At 38.5% G+C, this 26,171-nt stretch overlaps 1 protein-coding gene across 3 annotated transcripts in view; it reads right to left on the bottom strand.

Moving 5' to 3' along the window:
• DCC (DCC netrin 1 receptor) overlaps positions 1-26,171 on the bottom strand; it is a 1,159,911-nt gene that overhangs the window by 55,115 nt on the left and 1,078,625 nt on the right. For all 3 annotated transcript variants that reach the window (XM_032310413.1, XM_032310412.1, XM_032310410.1), the window contains exons 23-25: positions 16,256-16,418; positions 7,201-7,427; positions 2,886-3,002 (exon numbers count right to left, since the gene is read on the bottom strand). In XM_032310413.1, the coding sequence (XP_032166304.1) occupies positions 2,886-3,002; positions 7,201-7,427; positions 16,256-16,418 (507 nt within the window). The remainder of the gene's footprint in view (positions 1-2,885; positions 3,003-7,200; positions 7,428-16,255; positions 16,419-26,171) is intronic.

A 26,171-nucleotide genomic window follows, 5' to 3' on the forward strand; every position in this document is an offset into this window, starting at 1 on the left:
TGTGTGTTACAAATATAAGGCATTCTTATAAAGCATTTACTTATTCATTCAGTCATTAGATAGATATTTAGCAAGCACCAATTTTGTGCTAGTATTGAGCTATACAATGTATGAATGTGAAGATGAATTAGATACATTCCTTCCCTATCATGAAGTAATTCACAATCTGTTAGAAGAGGAAAGATTTGGACTTGAATACCTAAGCATATGAGGCAGCACTATCTATAATTAATGCTACAAATGCAGTAGAAAGAAATGTTATTCAAACATAAGCAAGGAAGCCATCATTTCTGGATACAACATTCAGAAGAAAGAATTTATGAGAGCATCACTTTGAGAGTAATGCATACAACTTTGTTAGATAGAGAGCCAAGGAATCATTCCAAAAGGAGAGCAATGTTCAGAGGGAAAAAAAAAAACAAACAAGAAAGGGCAATTGTATTTATGGACTGGCAATTAGTCTAGCCTGACAGGAGTCTCAGATAGATCTGTATATCTTTCTATATCTATCTATCTATTATCTATCTATCCATACATCCATCCATCCAAGCATCCATCCATCAAACCGTCCATCCGTCCATCCATCCACCCATCCATGTAGGCATAGCAACAAGAAACTAGAAATGTAGTTTCAGATGTGAGATGCTCAGTGGTTTGTGGTTGTTTTTTTCTTGAGAGACAATGGGGAGCCTTTGCAAAAATTTATGAAATGAATGCCGTATTTAAGTTGTTTTAGTAAGACGTCTAAGAAGCAGGATACATAGCTACCTGGAAGATGTTAGAAAGGCCTAAAACTCATTATGAAGCTGTTTGACAATTCAGATGTGAGGTCATGAAGAAGAGAATTAATATCTGACTCTGGGGAATAGGAAGGTAGCCAGGGATTGAAAAGACATTGTGGAAGAAAAATCAAATCAATAATTTATGGGAACTTACTGGATAAGGAAGTTATACATGGGACATAAAGGTCCATGGAAGAATTTTTTTTTTAAATTTGAGTATAATTGACACATGAAACACAATGATTTTTAAGAAGAAAGCTATAGAAGATTAGCACATACAGAACTTTGTTATAAGAAGAAAGTAGTTGGAGGGTTACAGTGCCTCTTTATGTAGTAAAAGGAATGAAAGAAAGACAATGGCTTCACAGAGTACTACAGCCGGGAGCTTCATGATTAGGAGCTAAGAACTCTGAAGCCAGACTTTCTGAGTCCAAATTCTGGTTCTGCCACTTAGTTGCTGCATGACTAAAAGCTAGGTACTTCAAGTTTCTAAGCCTCAGTTCTCTTATTAGTGAAATAGGCACAATAATTATATCAACCCATGAGTTGAACAGTTGGAACTCATTACAAGTTCCATAAAAATTTTTGTACTCATGAGAGTAAGACTGAGAGCTCTATTAGAGCATGGAGGAAATATGGGATCTAGTAAAGTAGAAAGCAGCAGCTACGAATTCATTCACTTCATTTGTCTCCACTGGAGCCTGCCAATTGTGCCAGGCTCTGTCCTGAGCATTGAGGATATGAGGTGTGTTTTTTTTGTTTGTTTGTTTGTTTTAAGATTTTATATATTTATTTGAGGGATAGGGTGTGTGTGTGTGAGAGAGAGATCACTAGCAGGGAGAAGGGGTAGAGAGAGAAGCAGACACTCCGTTGAGCAGAGACCCTGATACAGGACTCAGTCCCAGGACCCTGGGATCATGACCTGAGCCAAAGGTAGACACTTAACCAACTGAGCTACCCAGGGTCCCCAAAGATACGAGGTGTTCAAAGAAGCAAAATCTCTACTCTCATAGACTTTACAATATGGGGAACACATAATAAATAAGCAAACACAAAAATGCAAGCATGATGGTCATCCACATTAATAAAGAAAAATTAAGCAGAATAAATAGAACAGAGAGTGACCCAAAATGCTGTGTGAGACAATGGTCAGGGAAGACCTGTGGTGGTGGCCATTGAACACAGACTTGAATGACATTAAGAAAAAGCCATGTAAATACCTATGAAAAGAAATTCCAGGGAAAGAGAACAGCAAGTGAGTTTGAATGTGTGCTATGTCCAAAGAACAGGGAGAAAGGCTATGAGCCTGAAATGGATTAGAGTAGTAGCAGGAGATGGAGTGAGGGGTGTGTCCAGAAGTTTTATCACATGGGCCTGTAGGACATGGTAAAATCGTGGATTTCATTCTACATATGATGGGAAGTTAAGAGGAGTGACATGATCTGATTCACACATTGTAAGGCTGTTCTGTAGATAACTTACTATAGGGGAAAGAACTAAAGAAAAGAGACTAGTTACAAGCTTAGAGCTATAGTTTATAATCTGAAATAGTTGGTGGTGGCATAGTTGAGGACAGAGCAGTAGAGATGGGAAGGTTGGATTTGGGACAGGTGTTGTAAGCGAGAACTATAAGATTGATGATTGGTGTGGCCGGGTGGCTCAGTGGGTTAAAGCCTCTGCTTTAACCCCGGTCATGATCCCAGGGTCCTGGGATCGAGCCCCACATCGGGCTGTCTGCTCAGCAGGGAGCCTGCTTGCCCCTCTCTCTCTGCCTGCCTCTCTGCCTACTTGTGATCTCTGTCTGTCAAATAAATAAATAAAATCTTTAAAAAAAAGGATTGATGATAGATTTAATTTGGGATGTGATGAAATTTGGATAAAAGAGCATGAAACTATAGTTCTGAACAAAAATAAATGGATGAACCGTAGTACCCTTTATTGAAATAGGGAAAACAGAAGGAGGATCAAATTAGGAGGCAGAGAAAGGGAATTATGAAAAGCAAGATTTCCTTTCTAAAACTCTAAATATTTTTGATAATTCAATACAGAAAAGATGAAAACAGAAAACACTATTTCTTCCTTGTGGTACCAATCTTTACCCACCAGGATTGTTGGACTGGGCATCCATAGGAATCATAAGCTTGGCCCGAGTGGCTCGTCGTGCAGCCAGTGACCTTTCCAGAGTGGACATGGAGCTCCCTGCTTCTTCAGTGTCTTGACCTACAGGAAAAACAATATTCCTGAGAGACACACCTTCTTCAATGTTGCGATACTTTACATAATTTCTACTAGGCACACCGATGCCTTTTTCATTTTATTGAGGTTTTAAGTAGTTATATCTACTTTCTTGGTTACCCAATCAGTATAGTCTCATTGCACAAACATTAATAAAATTTACCATAACCCCGTTATTCAGAAAGAACCATTATTCATGTTTTGTTCTGTACAAGATTTGCCTATGTGTTTAAATGTGAAAGTCCAAAGGCAGATATTACCATGCCTATTTTGCTCTTAAGTGGCATTTCATCATACATCCTATTTTGTGACCATTTTAGGAAAATACTAAGAACATCTTTCTCTGTCAAGTCAGTTTTATAACATTTATTTATTTATTTTAAACCACTCATACTTCTATATTCATGAGCACCACCCATTTTATTTTATTTATTTAGTTTTATTTTTTTAAGTACACTGGATGCCCGATGTGGGGCTTGAACTTGTGACCCCATGATCAAGAGTCACATGCTCTACTGACTGAGCCAGCCAGGTGTCCCAGTTTTATCATTTTTAACAGTTCCATAGATATCTTGTTGTATGAATATACCACAGTTTATGCAACTAGTACTTAAGGCCCAAAGGCATTATATCTTATGATAAAAATACAGGGAATGAACTATATTTTTCAAAAGTAGGGCTAGGTATATTTATATAAATTTATCATGATTCCATAAAATACTGCACTAAAGAATCACCAAAAATAATATGAAATATATGTGTAGATTTAAAATGTTAGCAAAAGTATATGTTGAAAACAATAAAACTGAAGTTCTGAAGAGCACCATATGTGCCCATTTGTGTAACACACATATAAAAGCCTGTTGTGTATATACACATTTCTGTGTATGTGCATCTGTATATAAACAGATGTATCTGTACATATGTACATATGTTCTATATCTGTACATAATGCATATGTATATAGGTGTGTTTATGTATCTCTATAATGTGTGTCCATATATATCTGTATAGAAAGGTTACAAACAAAATTCTCAACCTTGCTGTCCTTTCATGAAAGGGATAAGGAATTTGGGGACGGTGAAAAGGCAAACACCCTTTTTGTTCCTGTGGGTATTATTTTTCACAACTTTTTGTACTATTTTCTTTCTTCTAAAATTACATAAATGTATTCTTTTTTGGTTAAAATAGTAGTTAATAAAATTCAAAATTTAAAATAATGTTGGGGGGAATTTCTACGCAGCCATGATAAAGACAATTGCCTAGATCTGAATCTGTCCACACATCCTCCAAAGAATTACCAAAAAGACAATAAAACTACACAAATTATACACCTAAGGCACAACTGAAAGAGAGAGAATGCAACAAATTTTGAATCTCCTGAAAGTACAGAAATAAATATTATTTTCTAGCCAAGATATAACTCCAGTTGCTGCCATAAAGTGTTTGTGGGAAGTTAAATATTTGAGAAAACCATACAAAAAAGAGAATAGGGAACTAAGCCTCCTAAGATTACCTAAAATCATGCACAAAAAAGGAAAGTCAACCCCAAATGTAAAATATTTTTCAAGTTTCCTAGTAGATAAGAGCACTTAAGAGTATACTATTCATTGACCTGGAGTTTTGTTCTTTTAACCAGGAGAGTATAGAGAACGCTTGTTATAATGTAAAATATACCCAGCAGGATTTTGAGTGCTGCTTTTCCTTTTACTACAGAGTAGGTCCTCAAATAAAAACAGACAGGCAAAAGCATCCTCTCATTCTAAAGACAATAGCCATTGTGAATATTACTCAGCCATCAGAAAGGATGAATACTCAACATTTGCATCAACATGGATGGGACTGGAGATTATGCTGAGTGAAACAAGTCAAGCAGAGAAAGTCAATTTTCAAGTGGTTTCACTTATTTGTGGAATATAAGGAATAGCATGGAGGACATTAGGAGAAAGAAAGGAACAGTGAAGGGGTGGAAACTGGAAGGCGAGATGAACCATGAGAGACTGTGGACTCCGAGACACAAACTGAGGGTTTTAGAGGGGAGAGGTGTGGGGGGATGGGTGAGCCTCGTGGTTGGTATTAAGGAGGGCACGTATTGTATGGAGCGCTGGATGTTACATGTAAACAATGAATCTTGGAACACTACATCAAAATTTAATGATGTTTTGTATGGTGACTAACATAACACAATAAAAAAAAGAAAACAGCCATTGTTTGGAGTTAAGATTCTCCCAGGACTTATTAAATGATCAAAAGTAGTCTGGCTGTCCCAAAATGTCATTTCAGTGTATAAAAGATAAAGGGAAATGCAAAGAAGGAGAAATTCTAGAAATAATTGGTAAAACCTTCTGAGGGCTGAGTATTATCCCCTCCACTGGGAGGCTGTCCTTCTGGTGCCCTCTAGAAACCAAAACAGTCAGAATAAGCATCTGTAAAGTGTGGAGGTTCTTGCAAAAAATGTCCAACTTTCATTTATTCTCCAGGTATTAGTCTGCTCAAGCGGCAGGCTTGCTGGTCTACCCTGTGTCTATTTAAACAGAGGAAGAAGTTATTAAAGAGAGCAAGACTGAAACAGGGCCAGGATTGGAATACAGGCTCTCTCATCATTTGGCCCGGGTCAGGTGGGCACTTGAAAAGTTGCTCAAGCTTGAGTCATCTTCCTGGAATTCACTCAAATGCAGCTGACCCAGCAGGGGATAGTGAGGTTGACACAGTTATATACCAGTAGGAGTGGGTTAAGCCCTGACTTGACATCTCCCATCATGTAATTGGCCAGTGGAAGAATCCCACAGGGTCTCATAAAGAATTCATACTTGCTTGCGTTTCACAAGAGAGAATTTGGATGTCACATGAGGACAGCCCATGTGCACAAAAAGCAGCACCAAACTTCAAACTATCCTTTCTCTCCTCCCTCTCTGCCTCTCCCCTCTTCATCGCCCCTCCCCACCCTCCTATACAGCTGGGAAGATCAGATGGATGGGAGGAATGAATTAAGGGGTTTCTGAAACAGACTGTGCCCCCCCCTCCTCTGCCCCACCCCCACCACTCCCTTTCCCTTCAAGGTGCTGGAGGCTTTAAACAACAAATTATGACCCCAGTCCTCAGAGCCAAAGGTGAGCTGGCCATAAGGGAAGAAGAAACTTTAATTTCAATTGCATATCACAATTTTTAATAGAGCTAGAAGGTAGTTTAACCACTGAAAATGATGGAAGAGTTAGGGAATCTGCTTGAGATATTTTTTAAGAGCTAGAAAAAGAACACTCAACAATGATTGAAAATCAGTAAGTGAATTCCTTGTTTAAATAACTCTAAGCTAAAAAAGTCTAGTAAACCAGTTACACATTCAAATAACGAAAATATTTAATTCAGTTTAAAAATAACAGCTACTCATTCTGCAAACACATCATGAGTAGATCAAGAGGTTGTGTGTGTGTGTGTGTGTGTGTGTTGAAAAGAGATGATTATTCTGCTTCCCATAAACATTTTTAAAATACAAGAATCAATAGAAAATGAATTCTCTTACAACCACTTTCTAGATTTCTTGGTGTTTTTGTTTTTGTTTTTGTTTTTGTTTTGCATATGGATTGTTCTACACCTAATCATCAAAGAGTAGGCTTTTCCATTGTGGTCACTTTGTATATCAGCATAGCCTGCCCATAGGCTCCACCACGCCAGGCTAGTGATCATAAAATGTGATTGCCTGGGGATGAACGTTGATCGTCACAGTCAAGGCCAAAGTAACAGAAGAATCAATGTGCTCATATGCCATGTGTTCCTAATATGATTTTTTTTAATGCAAGAAATTGAGAGCAAATTTAAAATCAACTTACAATTATCCATAGACATAAGGAATTAAAAAAATGTAAAACAGCTTAAATTTTTCTTTGACAAATCTTTCATTCAAGATTTAACAAAAAGCAATAAATTCATTTGGCTTTCACATTTCAGTATTTCCCAAGTGTACCACCTGTTACCTCTTAAAAGTTTTAAGAGGCACTGCAATTATAAAAGGCAGGTAATAGGATGTTGGAAAAGAAACTAGGTAACCAAATTTACATCAGGTTATTTTAACTACTGGTAAATGACCCGCAGATTGAAGGCAAGGATGACCCCACCAAAAAGGGAGTGGAAAACTTCCCGTGGGGTTCAGAATGGAGGGTTTGTCCTGATGCCTCAGGAGAGTTACCTGAATGAGAGGTGCTTTTGCTGCCCAGCTGGGTTTCTGACTGGCTGTGGCTGACTGGTGTGAGGTCTTGGCAGCTTTGGATCGGGGAGTCCCTTCCTGCAGGATCAGTACCCGACGGCTTCTCGATATTTTTCATCTCCATTTCTTCATGGTGTATCCAAAGATCAGGGGGCCTGAGGTCCTTCTGGCTGCCCTTCCTCTTTCCAACACTGTGGGTGGCCCGCTTCCTATGGAACAAAAAATTAGAAGGTGAATGTGAGTGCGTCTATTCAATGGTCTTTGCTCTCTTTTCTCAGTCAATTCAAGTTAGAAGCAGAGAAGGATGTAAGAGTGTTCCCAGGAGGAAACCTATGAAATCTAAGAATTGGCAGGCGTGTCTTGGCTGCCTTTCCTCCTTTCCCCTGGAGCTTCACCCCATGATCCGAGCCGTGGTGCTAAATCCCCAAGGGCTCGGCTGCCTGCCAGAGAGTGCCTGACTCCCGCTTCACCAGCTACAAATTCTCACAGAAGGTGACAGTGGGTTAGATGGAGCCAGCTGCCAATCTTCAGAGCTAGTCATAAGGTACTTGACTGAAACATCTGTTTAGGAGATAAATGAAGGAGTTGCTTTGAAGGGGCAAATAGAAATAAAAAGGCCAGAATTTGTGCCGGCCAAGATTGGGGCTTAGAAGGAAGCCTATAGCTCAGCTGTATAATTTAATGTGCCATTTGAAGACAAAAGGTAATCTGAGGATATTCTAAGGAGAATAAAGCACTTGTGCCTCTGGATGCAAACACAGTAGGACCCATCCTTTGAAGAGAAAACACAGTTTAGAAGTAGGCTTCAAATATCTCTTATTTTCCTCAGTAATAATTTAGCAACTGTAAATTCATTTTTCAGTGGTGGTCTCTTTGGGGGGCTAGTGAGATACAAATGTTCCCTACAGGCTAAGTCAAGTAGCGTGATATTCCTGCTCACCGTTCTCTACACTAGGGGTCAGTAAACTATGGCCTGTAGACCAAATCTGCCCACGGCCCGATTTTGTAAATAAAATTTTATTGGAATCCTACTGAGCTCATTTGTTTTCACACTGCAGTATGTTGAGTAGCTGTAACAAAGACCAGGTTTCCCGCATGTCTCACCAAACCTCAAATATTTACTATTTGCCTCTTTTCAGAAAGTTTTCAACCTCTGCTTTACAATTCCCCACTTTTTAAAATCTCCAACTGTAGCTTCTGTTATTATTTTTTGGGGGGGGGGTTTAATAGTATCTCTTCTAAGACAGAATTCAGATTGTTAAAATCTAACCTCTACAGAACCCCAGAGAAGTAACTTTCTTACTTCCTCACTTGCAAGGAACGGCATTTTGAGGATTAACTGTTTTCATGGTTGCTCAATGGTCCAAAGAAAGCAGTCTGCAAAACCTCTGTAACGTGTACAAGGCCACTGCAAGGGGCTCTGTTTTCCAGTGCTGAAATGGACTTTCATGCATATGAGGCAATTAATGAATATTTAGTAGTGCGATCTGTTTTTTGTCGTTGTTGTTTTGTTTTACATTTTGGGGGTCTTTTTTGAAGCATGCTGAAGAGAGGAGACAACGCCAGACTTCATATTTATCGAGTAGTTTAGCGGAGAAATAATGCAGTATTTTCTGTTCTCATGTTTTCCCTACCATTACCTACCTTTTGCTGATTTCCCGGCAGCAGTACCACACTGACTCTAGACAATAGTCTGTAATAACCCTTAGATCATTTTCTTGAGTCTAAGATAATAACTCTCTGCTAACCATCCGTTTCCTGAATTCATTTCTTTCTACTTCACCTGCCCACAGGAAACAATCTGCAAATCACAAACAGCTCTCTATTAAATCTACCCCTGGTAACTTCTAGAACAATTTAATGCCATTTTTGAACTTGGAGATTTCACCCTGTTATCTTTCAAACAAATCAAAATGCTAAGTAACTTTTTAATCCCAGTGCCTACAAGACTGCATACAGAGAAGCACCAGTTCCCATATCCAGGATAAGACAGCTAACCTTTTCATAATAACTCAATATTTAAATAGCCCGTGGGGGAAAACGTGTCAAATAATCTTGGAAACTAAAAATAAATTATGAATTTTCTCATTTACACACATGACTCATTCATTCATTCATTTATTCATTCAGTCACCAGCCCCCATAACCTCAGTACTAAGCTTCCCCAGATGTATTTTATTTTAAAAAATTCCAAATCTGACTGAGGGAGAGATTTTTTTGTATGTTGTGATATATAACCTCCACCTGGGAAAACAAAAATTATCATTCCCAATAAAATGCATACACATTTTTCTGATGGATGTTAATCAGATCAAGACCTTTCCTGAGAAGCGACTCATCCGCTCAGCTGTCAGTCAAGAATCTAAAGACTAAACAGATTTTATTTCCTTTTTGTATCTGTTCTATGAAACACCATCTACTCACTACTTTTGTTTTCTCTATAACATGTCTTCTCAAGAGAGAAATTTTTGACCTTGGAGAGGCCTCCCTTCCCTGCTGGTGGTAGCCTAGCTGCCCATCCAGCAGGTTGGTAATAAAACTGACATCTGCTCATAACTAAATTGCCTGAAATTTGTCTTAAAACCTGCAGGAACATTGTCATTCCAGCCTTCTGTCCATCTGCTGGTTCTCTGACATAATGACTGCTGCCCTTTATGGTCCCCTAGCTCCTCTCTCCCACAAATTTCGGAATCCTCAAAATTTGTATACAGATGAACCTGACCCAATGGATCCTGAAGTATGTATGGTCCCAGGACCAGCAACACCTGGGAACATGCTGGAAACGCACATTCCCGGTCTCCAGCCCAGATGAGAAACTTGCAGGTGTGGGAGGGAGCCTTGTGAGAGGGCGAGGCCCAGCAATCTGTGGCTTAACAGCCCTCAAGGGAAATCAGAGGCACCTGAAGTTTGAGAAACACTGTCTTAGTGAATTTGGCTCGTTTTTATTTTAAACTTAGTTTTTGTATTAGATATAGAATATCTATTAGATATAGAATATCTATCATATTTATCCCTCCCTATATGCATCTTTTCTCACAGGTACCAGTAAACTTTCAGCTTCCAAACACAGCTGTAGGATGCGAGGGTCTCTTCCTCCCCCAGGAATTCTTGAATAAAGGCTCTGTGTTCACAGCATCATCAAGTGTTGATGGTTTTGTTCTCTCCACCTTATCTCTCTCCCTATTTCTCTCTCACTCCCCCCTCTCATCTTTCTCATCCTACTTTTGTCCAGACTGCCTTCACAATCCTATTTAGTTCAAACTACTGACTCTTAAAGATTTTCTGGACACGTCTCTTCTTCAGGAAGCCTTGCCGACTCTGTTAGGTCAGTGTAATCTTAGCATATCTAAATCACTTTCCTTGTCTCTTTCTTTACCACTCATCTTGCATTGATTCCTGTCTGTCTTACAGAGCTGGCCAGATGCTCCCAGTGTGTGAGTTGGTTTCCTCATGAAACTGAGGAAATTCTGTTTCTTTCACTTGTCCATTGTTTTACATTTATTCATGTATTTACTCAGTGAACATTTACAGAATACTGAGTACGTGTCAAGAAATTTGGTAAGCCCTAGGAATGCAAAGATAGGTGAGACATTGGGAGCTTAATGAATGAATGAAAAATGGCATGGCTACTGTGAATTTCTGCATTGTGGGAGGGAGGAGCAACCACAGGGACTGGCAGTTGGTAAAGCTGAAAAAGTGCAGGAACTAAATCATAGGGGGACTTGCCTCTAACAGAAACATTATTTTTAAAGATTTTATTTATTTATTTGACAGACAGAGATCACGAGTAGGCAGAGAGACAGGCAGAGAGAGAGGAGGAAGCAGGCTCCCTGCTGAGCAGAGAGCCCAATGCGGGGCCTGATCCCAGGACCCTGAGATCATGACCTGAGCCGAAGGCATAGGCTTAACCCACTGAGCCACCCAGGCGCCCCTAACAGAAACATTTTTAATGATATCAGGAAGTCAGTAGAGGAACTGCAGAAGATCTTTAGCTCAAGAGTTAACATTAATCAGATTTGTTACTTTGTATCATGCAGATAACATACTAAGCACATAGTAATTACTTGAATTAAATAATAAGAATTTTTCATTATCAACTTCAAAGGATTTTTTTTTGCAGGGTTCTCTGATTCTTGATTGCCCTCTATGTTTCTTACTTTGCACATAACCTACTACTTTAAGAGAAGTTTGTTTCCTTTTCACTTTTAATTAGGATATGAGGTAAAAACCAACATTGGGTTAGGATCCATTTCATTCAAGGCTGCACCCTTTGAAATTCTAAAATACTATCATCTCATAGATTCTTTTGCCACATTGTAATAAATTATTATTTTTTTTACATTGCAATAAGTTATTAAATTCCCTTCTGTGCTGAGGCATCCTCTGTTCAAGTTGTTGACAGGAGGCTGACAAATAGCTCTGTTCTAATTCTGCTGGTCAGATACACGTGTGCCCAAGATCTGCTGGGAGGTTGAAGCAAGGACACTTTGCCCCACTGGGGATTTATAAAAGATTTCAGAAAGGAAGAAGGCCTAAAGTGAGTGTGAAGAATGATGCAAATTAATGGGGGAAAAAACATATTGGGATGTATAAGTACCTGTCCTACTTCTTTCATCCAAATCTCTGCCAAATGTTTTCAGCCTCCTAATTCTCTATAATGATTATTTTTATTCTACTAACTGCTATTAAAAGCAAAACAACAACAACAACAACAACAACCACAAAAACAAAAAACAGTTGTACCAGAATCCTAGGGAACATGCGATCTAGATACTCAAATAAATCTGCATTTTCTGTGGCAGAATTAAGCTATATTGAAGACCAAATGGGTTGCATCTGTGGACTGAAAAACCAATTAAGATGTCAAAAATTTGAGAAATCAGTGAAAGTAACCAAACCTACAGTAGATTGCATTCAAAATTTTCAAATTATTTATTTATTTTTAAAGATTTTATTTATTTCTTTGACACAGAGAGAGAGTGAGCACAAAAACAGGGGGAGCAGCAGGCAGAAGGAGAGGGAGAAGCAGGCTCTCTGCTGAGCAAGGAGCCCGATGCAGTACTCAATCCCAGGACCCTGGGATCATGACTTGAGCCCAAGGCAGATGCTTAACTGACTGAGCCACCCAGGTGCCCCTCATTTAAGAGTTTAAAACATTTGACTCTCAGTAGTGGAGATAATTATTTTTGTCAAGATTTAAATGTAGACTAACATTTAAAATCTATAAATAGGAGGCTTAGTCAACTGGTGACTCTATCAAGTGAACCTTGAATTTTATTTACATATTTAAATTTAGTGTATTCAGACAAGTTGTTTATTATCTACCCAGGTAGCTGCTTTAGAAATGTGATAACCATGTGTCTTGGATTTCCAGGATATTCTCAATATCAACTATTTTGTCTTTGGTATCTATAGAGAAATTCTAACTTATAGTGACACATGTTCTATATTTTGCCTAACAAAATGTTATTATTTTATTAAAAGGCACAGAACCCCTTTAATTTAAGCTTTCATAAACACATTTTTTTCTACATTATAATATTCTACTATAATTTCATTAATTCAAAATGTGAGAGGGGTGTGGGAGTCTGCAATAGGCTTGAGACGAGGACGAAACCAGGCCCTGACTTGTGCCTCCTTTAAAGTCCGAATAACCTAACAAAAGGTTTAGGACGTGAAAAGTTGAGTAACACTGAGAAAGGGTCTGTGCTATGTGTTGTGTGCTCACCTACGTGACTTCCCACATGCTTGCTAAACAAATGAGAACAATTTGGTTGGGGTCATAAGTTTGTGGCTGGTCCTTGCTGCCCTAGTACAGCCCATAAATCACTTTCAGGTTTACTGTATCAGTACAGAACAATTGTACTGGCATCAGCCATTAGGCATCACGAGGTCTGTTTATAGTTAACTGTGAAACTTATTATGGGAACTCGTGGTTGTTTAACTAGACACAGATGTATTGCTTCACCTATTGTAATATCACTATATATATGGCCTTAATGCTTTGAATCAACTTAGCACTGTTGGACATCCTCCTCAGTGCTCCTCCTGCCCCCATCTCTCTGCTTCTCGAGTTCTTTTCTTCATCCTCTTACCCTCACGTTCCTGGTCGATTTGTCGCGTTGGCCGCGACAGAAGGGATTCTCTTCAAAGTAGTAAAAAAAACTTAAGTTGGTAACTAAAAAGAAAGGCAAAATTATTTTTACTTCATATTAGTTTGAAGCTAAGTGCTACCATACAATTCTATAATTTGATAATAGTCCATGGGGAATTTCAATGTTTTAAGATAGAGCAAATGATAGAAGTATTTAGCCCTGTTTATCATTTCAGGAAACTAACATTCAGGGGTTAGGTCTTCCTTTAGGTTTAATTAAATACCACTAATTTAATCCAAGAAGTGGAGAATTAGAATTAGAACTTGGGTTCTAACTTCCATTAGTTAATTTATATTATAAAAATAAGATCTTACCAACTGGAAAGTGAATCAATCAGAAAACTACATCATTATTAAATAGATAAATTGCAGGATAAAATGTGTGGACACTAACTTGAATAAACTGTGTACTGATAGTACACAGAAGTATGTTTCAAATCCAGTGGGTATAATTCAAGAGCCCTAATACAACGCAAAGACAACTTACATTCTCCAGCACCAACAGATAAAGAGATATTGAAGGATCCCAGGAAGGTGTTTCTTATTTCACTTTATTAATTACATTAAACTCTCATTTTTCTGAGAGTTCTGTAAGGAACCTTATTTCTGTCTCAGATTGGAATTGATTTTGCTTTCATCTGCATCATTTAATTTGTTCTAAAAGGCTCAGTGGTGGTGGTATCAGGAGGAAGGATCCTCAGTCAAATCAAAGAAAGCTAAATTAAAACTCAGGAATATCCTGAAGGAGAAGAATTTTTCTTTTTTTCTTCTGTTAACACTACAAACAAAGAGACTGAGATGAATGCCAATGGGTCTGTTACAGGAGAAAGATATATGAAGCAAAACTGTGAAAATATGCCGAGTAAATATTAAGAGACTTTGGGTGAAGGCTGAGGAAAAATCAAAGTGGCAGGAGCACAGAAGCTATAAATCCACTGTCTTTGATTTCCAGTCATTCATGGACTGATTTATTCTCTCATTCATTTCTTAATTTTAAAAACAAATCATACCCACGGCTCAGCCTCGACTCTTTCTAAATAAAACCCTCAAGCTCTTAACAAAATGCTTAGAGTGGGATTTAAGACAATTTAAGAGTTTCTCAAAATAGCATCAGATCCCACTGTTGCACTTTGAGAAGACTGGCATTTTCTCTCAGAAAGCAACGTGCTCAGGAACCCGATTCATCCGGTCCATGTAACCCTCCAACATTCTTCTCACAAGGATGAAAACGGAACAAACACAACACCCTGCTACATACAGATGGTTGAGTTAATTAAACTTAGTTTAGGGAACCCGTCCCTGTTCTTAAGGCTCTCCTGAGGTAGGGCCAGTTTGGTTTCGATGCCCTCCTACTTCCATGACTGTGAGTCTTTTTCAGCTCAGCCTGAGAGCCTGGCCCCACTGGTGTTCTACCGTGCTACAACTGTACCACACCTTTCCTGGGGTAGCTCGACCAAGAGGCTGTTCCATGCCTTCCTCGCTTATAGTTTCCCTTTCTCCAGAGCCTCACTAAGTGTCGAGTGTGTGGAAGTTCTGTGGGTGATTAGGATTTCCCAGAATGCTAACACACGAGAGTCAGTTAAGCTCAGTGGGGCTGGTTACTTGTCTAAGCACAAAGGATTAGCACATTAGTGAGTACCAGCTGGAAGATGGTCAGGCTCATAAATGCAGCCAGATAGAAAACGTGCCCTGCCACATACGTCAGTTAAGACTGCACTGACACTCCTACGTCCCGTTCTTCAGTCCGTACATCTTCCTGTATCCTATTTCTAAACGCTTTACTTCAAAAGTTGGAAGATACAATACAGATCAACAAATGGGTCATAGGACTGTTTCAAAGAGAGAGAAACTAAGATATTAGCAAGGGAAGAGGACCAATTATTTGTTGGAGAATCTTTCTCTGACACACTGTGTAGCATGTAGTTGTCAAACCAGCAATGGATGGGTCCATGCCTCGGGCTTTCAAGCCGGCACCATGCCTGAGGCCAAAGGAAAAAAAAAAAATCAAGGGAAGAGCTTATTACAGCCAATTCAGTGAGAAAGTACAGCTGAAAGGGACATATCAGGCAAGATTTGAAAAGTGCTAGAGAGGCAGAGAGGCAGAGGATAACCAGGATATTATTGCTGATTCCCACAGCTAGCTGCCACAAGGTTAATATGCTGGTTATGGATGTTGCTGGAAGGGGATAAACTGAATTAAAGCCATCTTTCCATTCTAAACTTTGACTTTGATGTATCATCCTCTGCATGTGCTATAACCTAGAACTGCATAATATGAAAATATTTTTAAACCCTTCCAAAAGTTTAATTTCTGAGAATCAAGCACAGCCAGGAAATCCAAACTCTTCTGAATTTCTAGAATCTCTCTTCTATCCTAACTACTATCTCAAACTAAACACTCCACCGTATTGTAACAGCATTGAGTGTGGCAGTCATTCCTGCAACAAACATCGATTCAATGCCTAGAGTCTGCCTGCCAGAATGGGGAAATACTTTCAGAGGATCACACAACTCCAACATTTTATACGTAATTGTTCAGAGGGCCATGCATTGGGACCTGATGAAGTCCATTCTCTAAATGTTGCTAAAGGAACACCTGCCATCACCTGAAAGGAAGAATCTGGCCCAGAGAAGTAAAATCAAGCAGAAATGCCAAGTGGGTCTCCACATGGATGCTATTATTAAGTCTTCAAGTCTGGCCCTCACTCCCTCAAGTTATGGACCTGGAATCAACAAAAGGCAACGTTTTGCTCAGGTCAGAGGATAAGGGAATGTGTGGTGAATTATGAAAGAACACAGGAAGAGACTTGTCAAAAATTTAACTCGAGAAGGTGATAGGTCCAATGGTGACCTCTCTCCTCTTAGGAACCAGCTGTTACCTACTTTCTCTGCTGGGCTGAAGAGCGCCGGGTGCAAATCACGGCCACGATCACTACCACCAGCACTGTGATGACGCCAACGGTGATCACCGTGATCACAAGCAGGTTGCTGTTCTTCTGAGGAGTGACACTGCCGTGTGGGGGGTGCATCTGGCCAATGGGTGGCTCTGGGGAAAGACAGGCAAATGGAGATCAGATTTAGGGAGATGTGACAGCTTGGTGTTTAGCAAGCTGTTAAGGATGTGAAAGTCCCTATTGTTCTGGGCATTCCTGAAGCTGGGAATAAAAGCAGTGAAAAATGAGAGGAAAGAGCAGTTATCTACCTAAGATAAATGAAATATATGTCCACACAAAATCTCGCACAGAAACACTCATAGCATCATGATTTAGAATAGCCAAAAGTGGAAACAACCCAAATGTCCGTTGACTGAAGAATGGAGAAACAAAATGGAGTTGTTCCATACAAGGGAGTATTACTCAGCTATAATAAGGAACCTACACGCGATACACACTACAACACGCATGTGCCTTAAAAAAGGTTATTCTATCGGAGAGAAGCCAGACACAAGAGCTCAATATTGTGATTCCCCTTATAGGAAATATCCATAATAGGCAAATCTATAGCTACAGAAAGTAGATTAGTGTTTCCCAGTGGATGGGAGGAATGAATGGGAAAGGGCTGCGAATGGGTATAGGTTTTCCCCTGGGGGTATTGAAAATATTCTGGAATTAGATAGTGGTGCTTGTGGCACAACCTTGTGGATATACTAAAGATGCCTGACTTGGTGCACTTTCAGAGGGTGAATTTATGGTATGTGAGTTCTATCTAAGTTATTTATTTAGTTATTTATTTTTAGAGAAGAATTAACCTACCATAGTAAGTAGAAAGTAGGGAGAGGAGGAAAAAGGCTACTTTGTACTGTGAATATTCCAGGGTGATGAGAATCAAGGAGTCTGTGCTTTATGAGAAAATACTTTTTATAAGATGATGTGAAAGACAAACTATTTGACACCAATCACGCACAATTTATTTCCATTTTTGTTTTTAAAGAAACTATCCATAAAACACATTTAATTTTCAACCTGTTAAGAATGTATTAATCCAGGGTGCCTGGGTGGCTCAATGGGTTAAAGCCTCTGCCTTTGGCTCAGGTCATGATGCCAGGGTCCTGGGATCAAGCCCGGAATTAGGCTCTCTGCTCAGCAGGGGAGCCTGCTTCCTCCTCTCTCTCTGCCTGCCTCTCTGTCTACTTGTGGTCTCTGTCTGTCAAATAAATAAATAAAATCTTAAAAAAAAAAAGGTATGAATCCCACTTAAATGTCAATCATTGGGTTTGAAAGAGTGTCATTAAGTCCTGATATAAACATTCTCCTGTGTTGCGATAGTACCTCAGGGTAGACGATATTTTGGTGAAAATAACAGACTAATAAGATATTTTTTATAATTTGCTTATGTAAGTGAGAGTGGTTTAAGTTGCTTTCTTTAAACCCTCAGTGATCAATTAGAAATACTGTGTTCTATACATCATGTGATTCATTACAAGTCACAGTGTTTTAAAAAGTAAATGTTAGCTTATTTTATTTTTCACTTAATATAAAAAGTAGCAGAAAGCAATGAGTTCAGATGTTTTCCTAGACCCGAGTTTGAATGTGCTTCTTTAACAAGCTATATTAGTTTTCGGTACCTCCTGAGTAAAATATTTAGGCCGTTGGACCCTCTGTGCCTTTGCCTATAAAATGGAAATAATAATACTTATTTTATACAGCTATTGTCAGAATTAGAGAAAATATACAAAATAATCAACTTAGCACCTGATAGGGAGTAATATAATTTCGTTGTACTATGAAAATGTTAAATAAAATGTTGCTTAAATTGATAATCTACCATACCATTTGGGATACTTTTGATGTAAACTTCCAAACTACAAAATTCTTAGAAATAATACTCAATGTGAAAAATAAATTAATTTCTCAGAAATGAATAGAAAACCCAGTTCTTGCTTCAAAATCAAAACATTATCTTTTGACAGTTATTTAAGAATCAATGCTTTTTTGAAACAATAGTCACCTAAATTTAAGTTATTGCTGAGTCATTATTATTGGAAAAATATTAAGCACTTCTGATAGAACTTGAATCTTTGGAGAGAAACTCATCAAAAGTGTTTAAATAGCACTTTCTGTTAAAAGATTCTGCTTCTAGGTGAAAGAAATGATTTCCTTGAAGTAATTTTTACATTTACTACAAAGGAATGAAGCAAGTAATGAAAGGTCAGAACTTTCTGTAGCATAGTTTTACTTACCGTTTAAAAAGTCATTTTACTGTAGTATCTCAATATGCCCTTTCTGTGCTTAATAAATTAATTGATTGGAATAAATTAACCTTTTATGTGAGAGCTTCCAATGAAGACAGTTGGAGATATCATGGGTTTTTATTAGCATGACTTAAATTTAACAGTTCACCATTTCTAACCAACTTAGTTTGAGTCCTACAGAGCAGTACAACTTGCGAACATTTTTAAAACCTTGTAAACTAGAATTTTTCAAATTTCTACTCATTTTTTTCCCTTTCCACCCAGAAAGACACCACATTTCAAGTCAGAAAGTAATGACTCTGGACTCTGCTGCACATTAGTGAGATTATATTGGTGCCATTTCCCTTGGAGAGTTAGGGATCTTGAGGACTCCCTTTATAAATCTTTGACTCCAGGCCTTTATGACTTCCTCATAAAAGCTCCCATCAGTTTAAAACTTGGTATTCAGGATCTTTCATTAATTTCCCAATCTCAATTCAAAGCCTGAATAATCAGAATATTTGATATCAAGTGCATAGTTCAGAAAGTCAAGTGGAAAGGACTCTTTTGATACAGTTGACCCTCATTATTAGTAGTAATTTGTTCTATAAAGTTGCTGTAAACACTGAATTAAGGAATACTAAGTATAGCTTCTGGAGGCAATTCAATGTTAGGTTCCTGGGAGTCTTTGGTTACAACATTTTTATCAGTCAATGCATAACCTTGTTTTATGGGTGTTTCTGCTTAAAGACACTTTATTTAATATAGAATGTACATTCATTAACATTGAACTTACAGTAAACAACATGACAGCTCATGCTTGAGTGACGCTTAATTAACATACACATTTTCTCCACAAGGTACATCACACGGCCTTTCGCACGTAGGAACACTGAGCAGCCCCTCATCACTACATATAAGGGCCACTTTAAACACTGATTCCCTCCACCAGAAAACTCACAAAAATAGGAACAATTGACACTAAATACACGGTAGAAAGGACACCTATTTATGCTGTGAGAACTGAAATAATAAAGCAGAGGTTCCCCTTGTTCCATTTCGGCTGAGTCTGTGACTACTGAGCTACTTAAATTTTTGGCTGCTCTGCACATGTCCACAGATGACCATAAAAGTTCTACAGGTACTGATTTTGGTGGCTAAAAATAAATTTTAGCAGTAGGTAAATTCACAAATACGCAATCTGCAAGCAATGGCCATCAACCATGTATGTGGATGCATCAAAGACTGCTCCAAATTAGGAAAAAATTTAGAGCTCACAAAACTAGATCACTACTCTTAAGAGTTCTATATGACAGTCTGAGTCCAGAAGAGGCCAGATAACACTTAGCACCTTTGGGGCTTCAGAGGGAGAGATTTGCAAATATCCACCAGAACACGGAGATTATTTCATGAGATGATGGATATAACACACTGGCCACAGGCCCTGGCCCAGAGTTGGCCCTCAGTAGATATTATGTCGTTCAATAAATTCATTCTATGTGATCTTTCCAAATTAAAGAAAAATACACTGTCTTAATACATCTTTTCTTGGTGTTATCATAAATAGCTTGGATATCCATTGTCTGAGTCATCAAAGACCTAGATGTGTCTCATTAAAATTGATAAGGAAAGAAATAAATGTTTAAAAGTCACATGGGCATTCCATCCAGTTTTTATTTTCATGATGTTTGATTACCATAAAAGGTTTCATCCTTTTTCAAATAAATTCAGTAAAAACAAATATATATTTCATAATCCGATGGGCCTAAAGTCTTAGTAGTAATTGGAAAATTGGTTTCGTGAAATAATAATGTCTTTAATTTTTATAGTACTTGGGAGAGAACATCCAATGATTGCCTGGGGACTGGGCTTCTTTCCTACAATTGCAGTCTTCACTAATAACAGTTTTGTTATTAGAACACTTTGAGTTCAACATACATCTCAATAATTTTACAGGTCTTTGAATTCGAACAGAAATTCCTATGGCATTGAATATTTCAAAGCATCTCCTACTGAAATAAGATGCTATATAGTCAATCAGCTGGAAGAAATTTCACAGATAATCTAGCCCAATGTTCCCTAAAATGAAATATTAATCAGCATTATGGGGTGGGGAGGAAGTTCCTTGGTCAATTTAGTTGAAAAACATATTTCTTTTCTAAAATCTCAGAATTTTGAACATGCTAATGTGAACTGTGGATTGCCAGAAGAGACAGGGCAGGGATGGTAAAGAGTATATCCAATTATTCTAGAAAAATATGTTGAAGACCCAGTTAGGTGCTGGGGACATGATGCTATGATCAAAACACTGGTGGACCTTAAGGGCACTATGCTAATGAAATAAATCAGAGAAAGATAAATACTCTTTATGACATCACTTGTATTTGGAATCTGAAAAAACTGAACTCTTAGAAACAGAGAGTAAAATGGTAGCTAATGAGATGGGTTTGGGGGAAATGAGGTATTGATCAAAGGGTATAAATTTCCAGTTACCAGAAGAATAAATTCTGGGGTTACAATGTACATCATGGTCATTACAGTTAATAATACTGTGCTGTATACTTGCAAGTTGCTCAGAGTGTAGATACTAAATTTTCTTACTACAACAAATAAACGGTAATTATGTAATGGGATGGGGTTGTCAGCTAAAGCTATGGTGGTGATTGTTTTTACATATAAAAGTCTATTAAATTAACACACTGTATACCTTAAACTTAGGCAATGTTATTTATCTATGATACCTCAGTAAAGCTGAGGGGCTTATGGGGACAGAATTCATTCAAGTATTCAAGAAGGCAGAAAGGAAACTGTAAGAGGCACACATAGTTGTGATATAGCCATAAGTCTGTCTAACTGGTTAGACCAGAAAAGGAAAAAAAAAAATCAATATATATTAAGTGGCCTATCTCTTCTATTCTTGAAACATGTACCTTGTCTGGATCATGTGACGGGAGTAGAATGTCAGGTTATGTCTCCTCTGGGATCAACCCATAACTGTTAGAAGGGAGCTCTGAAAGCTCCTTTTCTGAGCTGTTTTTCTGGAAGAACAGAGAGGGAGCAATAGCCAGGCTACGGAACCATTAGGAAGTATTTATAGGGCCATGTTTATATTATTTCCTAATACTTTACACATCATTATCTTCTTGTATATTATGTGGTTTGAGAATAGTTTCCAAAGTAGAACACTGTGGGATGGCGGCAGAGTAGGAGAATCCTAGGTTTGTCTCATCTGAGGAATTTACAACTAGTAAATATCAAATCAGAACACTGTGATTGCTCCCACCCCCCACAGGCCTCTCAAAAAGAGGCATGATTGTTGACCTCATGGAGCTTACAACTTTCTGGAAAAGATTAAACAAATCATGAAGTAAATACATATAAAATTACGACTATAATTGGCATTTTTTAAAAACAGTAGAGTTCAAAAGAAAGTGAAAGACCTCACTATAAAAGTAACATTTAGGCAGAATCATGGAGTATCCTAGGAGTTAGCACCTGTTTCTTTACAGGGGAACTGACAGCAGATCATGTGTCTGGAACACTGGGAGCCACAGGGAACTGGCACAAAATGAGGCTGGAAAGAGAAACAAGGGAGAGACCAGCCAAGATGATGTTAACGTTCTCCAGGAGAGAGACAGTAATACAGCTTCCACTGAGGTGCTGGCCAGGCAGTCAAGCAAAGCAGACGGACACACCACACAGTCTGAAAGTAGACGAACAAAACAGACTGCAGGGGGCAGAGTTAAAAAAGGAAGCGTCAGGTTCAGACTTGAGCCATAGTCCTGTGTCTGAGGTGAGGGAGAGGGAGAAAGACCAGTGGGAGAAGAACAAGAGCTCAGTCTTGACTATGTTGGGGTCGAGATCTTCTGCTACATTATAAGGAGACAGCTAGAAGGTCCATGTTAGGAATGTAAATTTGGGAGCTGGCACAGAGAGCAGCGTAGATGAGGTCACCGAATCAAGTGTGGAGTCAGCAGACATGCTTTTTCAAGACCGATACCTCTAGTGTTCAGGTAGAAGAGGGGGAATTGGCAAAAGAGACATGAGTGGCCCAGCCAGGTTCCTAATCCTCATTTGACAAAGGAAATTTTTTTTTTTTTTCCTCAGAGCTTCTCATGGGACCTGTTTACCTTGAAACAACCTTTGGGGGATGACGATCTAGATCAGTGGTTTTTAACTGGGGAGATTTTGCTCCCCAAAGGGAAGTTTGGCAAAGTTTAGAGACATTTTTGGTTCTTACAACATGGTAGAGGGGAAATACGCCTGGCATCTAGTGTGTAAAGGCCAGGAATCCTACATTACCTAGGATGGGCCCCATGACAAATACTTGTCCAGTCTCAAACGGCAATAGTTCTGAAGTTGAGAAACCCTGATTTAGCTTAACACCTTCTAGGTTCAGATAAAAAATTGAGATCCCAAAACTTTAAGTGACTTGATTCCTACAGTCTTAATTCCTGGCAGAGTCATTCTAGAAGGGGCGAGGGGTCGGAAGTGGGGGGAGCCAGGTGGTGGGTGTTATGGAGGGCACGCATTGCATGGAGCACTGGGTGTGGTGCAAAAACAATGAATTCTGTTACGCTGAAAAGAAATAAAAAAAAATTTAAAAAAAAAAAAGTCATTCTATAACCTGGGACTTGGGATTAGTCTGGGATCCTTAAAATCATTTGCCATAGATAACGGTTGTTTGGTAGGTAGGCAGAGCCATGTGTAGACTAGAGCTTGAGAACCTGGAAGACTCCAATGACTTTCTATCAGGGAAACAACATAAAGTTTTATTTCTGGACCTTTCTCTTAACATTAAGTTGTCTGCTCAATATCTTATAATAGCTTGCCAATCTCAGAATGATCAATTCATGCAAATATGGAAGAGCTTTAGTGCAGACTTTATTTAGTTAAAATGTTATTAAGTTCTGAAAATAATAAAACAAAATTTTTCAAAAGTAGGGAGAAAATAATTATTTTTTCTCCTAAGCACACAGAGTAAGTCATGTTTTAAGAGCACTTAATATGACTCTGAATATTTAAAAATTGATTAATAATATCGACTTTTTAACAATATTTTACCAAAGCATCAATGCCTATCAAACTTAATTTGGTATCTAAAGGTTGAGATCAATATAGCAACCTATTTGGAGGAATCCTAGACCTCTTAGCTAAAATTACTAATTTAACAAATTACAGACAGAGCCACTGACGAAAAGAAATTGGTGATTTATCTTCCCCAATGAGAAAAGCAGGACTGAAGGAATTGTCACTGTTTTTCTTATTCATACAAATATAAACCACAAAATCACATTTTTAGAAGTTGAAGATTTTCCTGCTTTAAGAATGTGGACCATAAAATTGAATGCACCATAAAAGTAAAATACGAGCATATCAGTACATATTAGCTTTGATTCTACCTGCCATCAACAAGAAATTTAGGATGCCTCTTCAGTTCCCTCAATTTAATTAAGGGCTTCCAACTACAAGAGTAAACATGAACTATAGCTTTGTTTTTCTTTACTTGAATTCCAAGAGTGCATTTTTAAAAGAGTGGCATTCTGTAAGAGAGCGTAAGTGATTAGTGAGGTCTAAATTTATTTGCAACTAGCTTGAGTATCCTGACAATAAGCCATTATTCTATTATAATTCTTTGAAGGATAAATTCCAGGAAGTGTAGGGAGAGACAGGAAAACTTAATAGTAACGTCACTCCAAGAGGAGCTGTATGAAATTTTTCCTGGTTTTGAGGTTCAAAAACTCAGATTTTAAAATATTTTTGTTGATGCAGACTCGGTTGGATGGGGTCAGGGTTTTATCAGTCAAGGTTTCATTTGCACATTAATTTAGAAATTATACCCCCTTCTTAAGGCTTAAGGCATTAGCAGAACTTTAATTAGGAAGGTAGGGTTTCTAAGATGCCTTAGCTGATTGGCTTGCAATAACATGAGCTAAAGTTAAATGACATATTTACCATCATTTATGGGTTAGCCAAACCGAATTTTGCCCTCCATTGCCCATGTCTCTCAGAGGTTATCAATTCACCTTAATTAGTCCAGTAGCTTGTAACAATTCGTTATTCCAGTAAGGGCTCTAGAAATGATTCAGGTGCTTTGTTCATGCCATTCATTTAACAGGAAATACCTAAAACGTCATTAAGTGATGCCGAAAAGTGCGAAGGGGTGATGACAATAATCTGTCTAAACTAGTTCAAAGTCACTGGCTGTCATTTCTCTATTTTATCTCCATGACTTTCTCTGGTGAGATAACATATATCAGACTCAATTTAACTGCAATTATCTTTCTCACGAGGAAGCTTCAATGGCAAAAAAAAAAAAAAAAAAAAAAGCAATGACATGCATTTCCCTTAATTACTGTCACTGGCCATTCTCTTCATTTGAGGTCTGACTCCTCTGTAAAGTTCTTGTTGACTTACCTGTTTGTGTCCATCGTGGTGCGGGGTTTCTTTGCAGAAACCTCCCTTTAGTTTGAACATGAAGTTCAAATAGTTAATATCACACTTTGAAACATGATCCAAGATGAGGATTGCTAGATTTAGTAATTAAGAATATAGGAGGCTCTGTTAAGTTTCAAGTATTTCTAGTTGCCTGTTCGTATGTACCTTGAGATGCATATGTACACTGATATAGGAACTCTTTGCAACATTTCCCTTTATTTAGAGGCAATTAGAAATAACTGAAATTTTCATGGGCCTCCTGTATTTTGAGTTGCTAAATTTGGCAGTTTTATCCAAAATGAAAGCTCTTCAGGACGTGCAGTTTAAGAGAACACACGGCTCTCTGTCTGAGGCTTGCACCGACTGCACCTTTGACACACATGACCATGTCTGAGCAGAGAGCAGGAACTGTGAAGGGACAACCGTTTCTGCTCAGTTAACCATTCGGACTCTCTCCTAATTTCCTGGCACTCTGTCTCTTCAAAAAACACCATCTTATGCCAGTCTAGATAGTTATGCCCTAGGCTATGGATGAATTCCAGTTTGAAACTCTCTAGAGAACAGCATCTGAACATCAGCTCTGCAGGATAAAATGAAAGAAGATGATGTTAATTCCTGGCATGGACCCTAAACCTAGAACATCCCGATCTCAGGGCAAAACCCACTACAATGTTGTTTTCCCACCCAATTTCAATAAGGACCTTCTTTACCCTCCCTCATATGCCTGGGATTTGTTTCGCTTTCTTTCGTCTTCCCGGAGTGTATTTCTCTGCCTTGTCCTGGGTAATTCTCCTTCGTTTGTCTCTCCTGTGGGGGTCTAGCTTTCAGTATATGGGTTTAGCTCGTAGTGAGCTCCCTGGATGCAGTGAGGGCTTCGTAGCCATTCTTAACTGACTGCTTGAATGCGTGAAGTGTGTTTGGCATATTGTTGAGGCTTAAAATTTGAGGCAAAATAATGAGATGATAAAACCTGCATGCTTTTGGGAAGGGAGCCACCATTATCTAAACCTATTTAAGGAGCATGTCTTTGGTCTGTTTTCAGTCCCAACATATCCCTCCTCTCATCTTTTTGTTGTGAGCTCCCCAAAGTGTCCCTTGTGTGTATGAGAGTCTGGAAACTACCAGAGCCAGGTACTAGCTATACCAGGTGTCTAAACCTGAAATACCTATAGGAGACAATAGTGTTGCTTA

The sequence above is a fragment of the Mustela erminea genome, chromosome 13, assembly GCF_009829155.1.
Source record: "Mustela erminea isolate mMusErm1 chromosome 13, mMusErm1.Pri, whole genome shotgun sequence".
In the NCBI taxonomy this organism is placed as follows: Eukaryota; Metazoa; Chordata; class Mammalia; order Carnivora; family Mustelidae; genus Mustela; species Mustela erminea.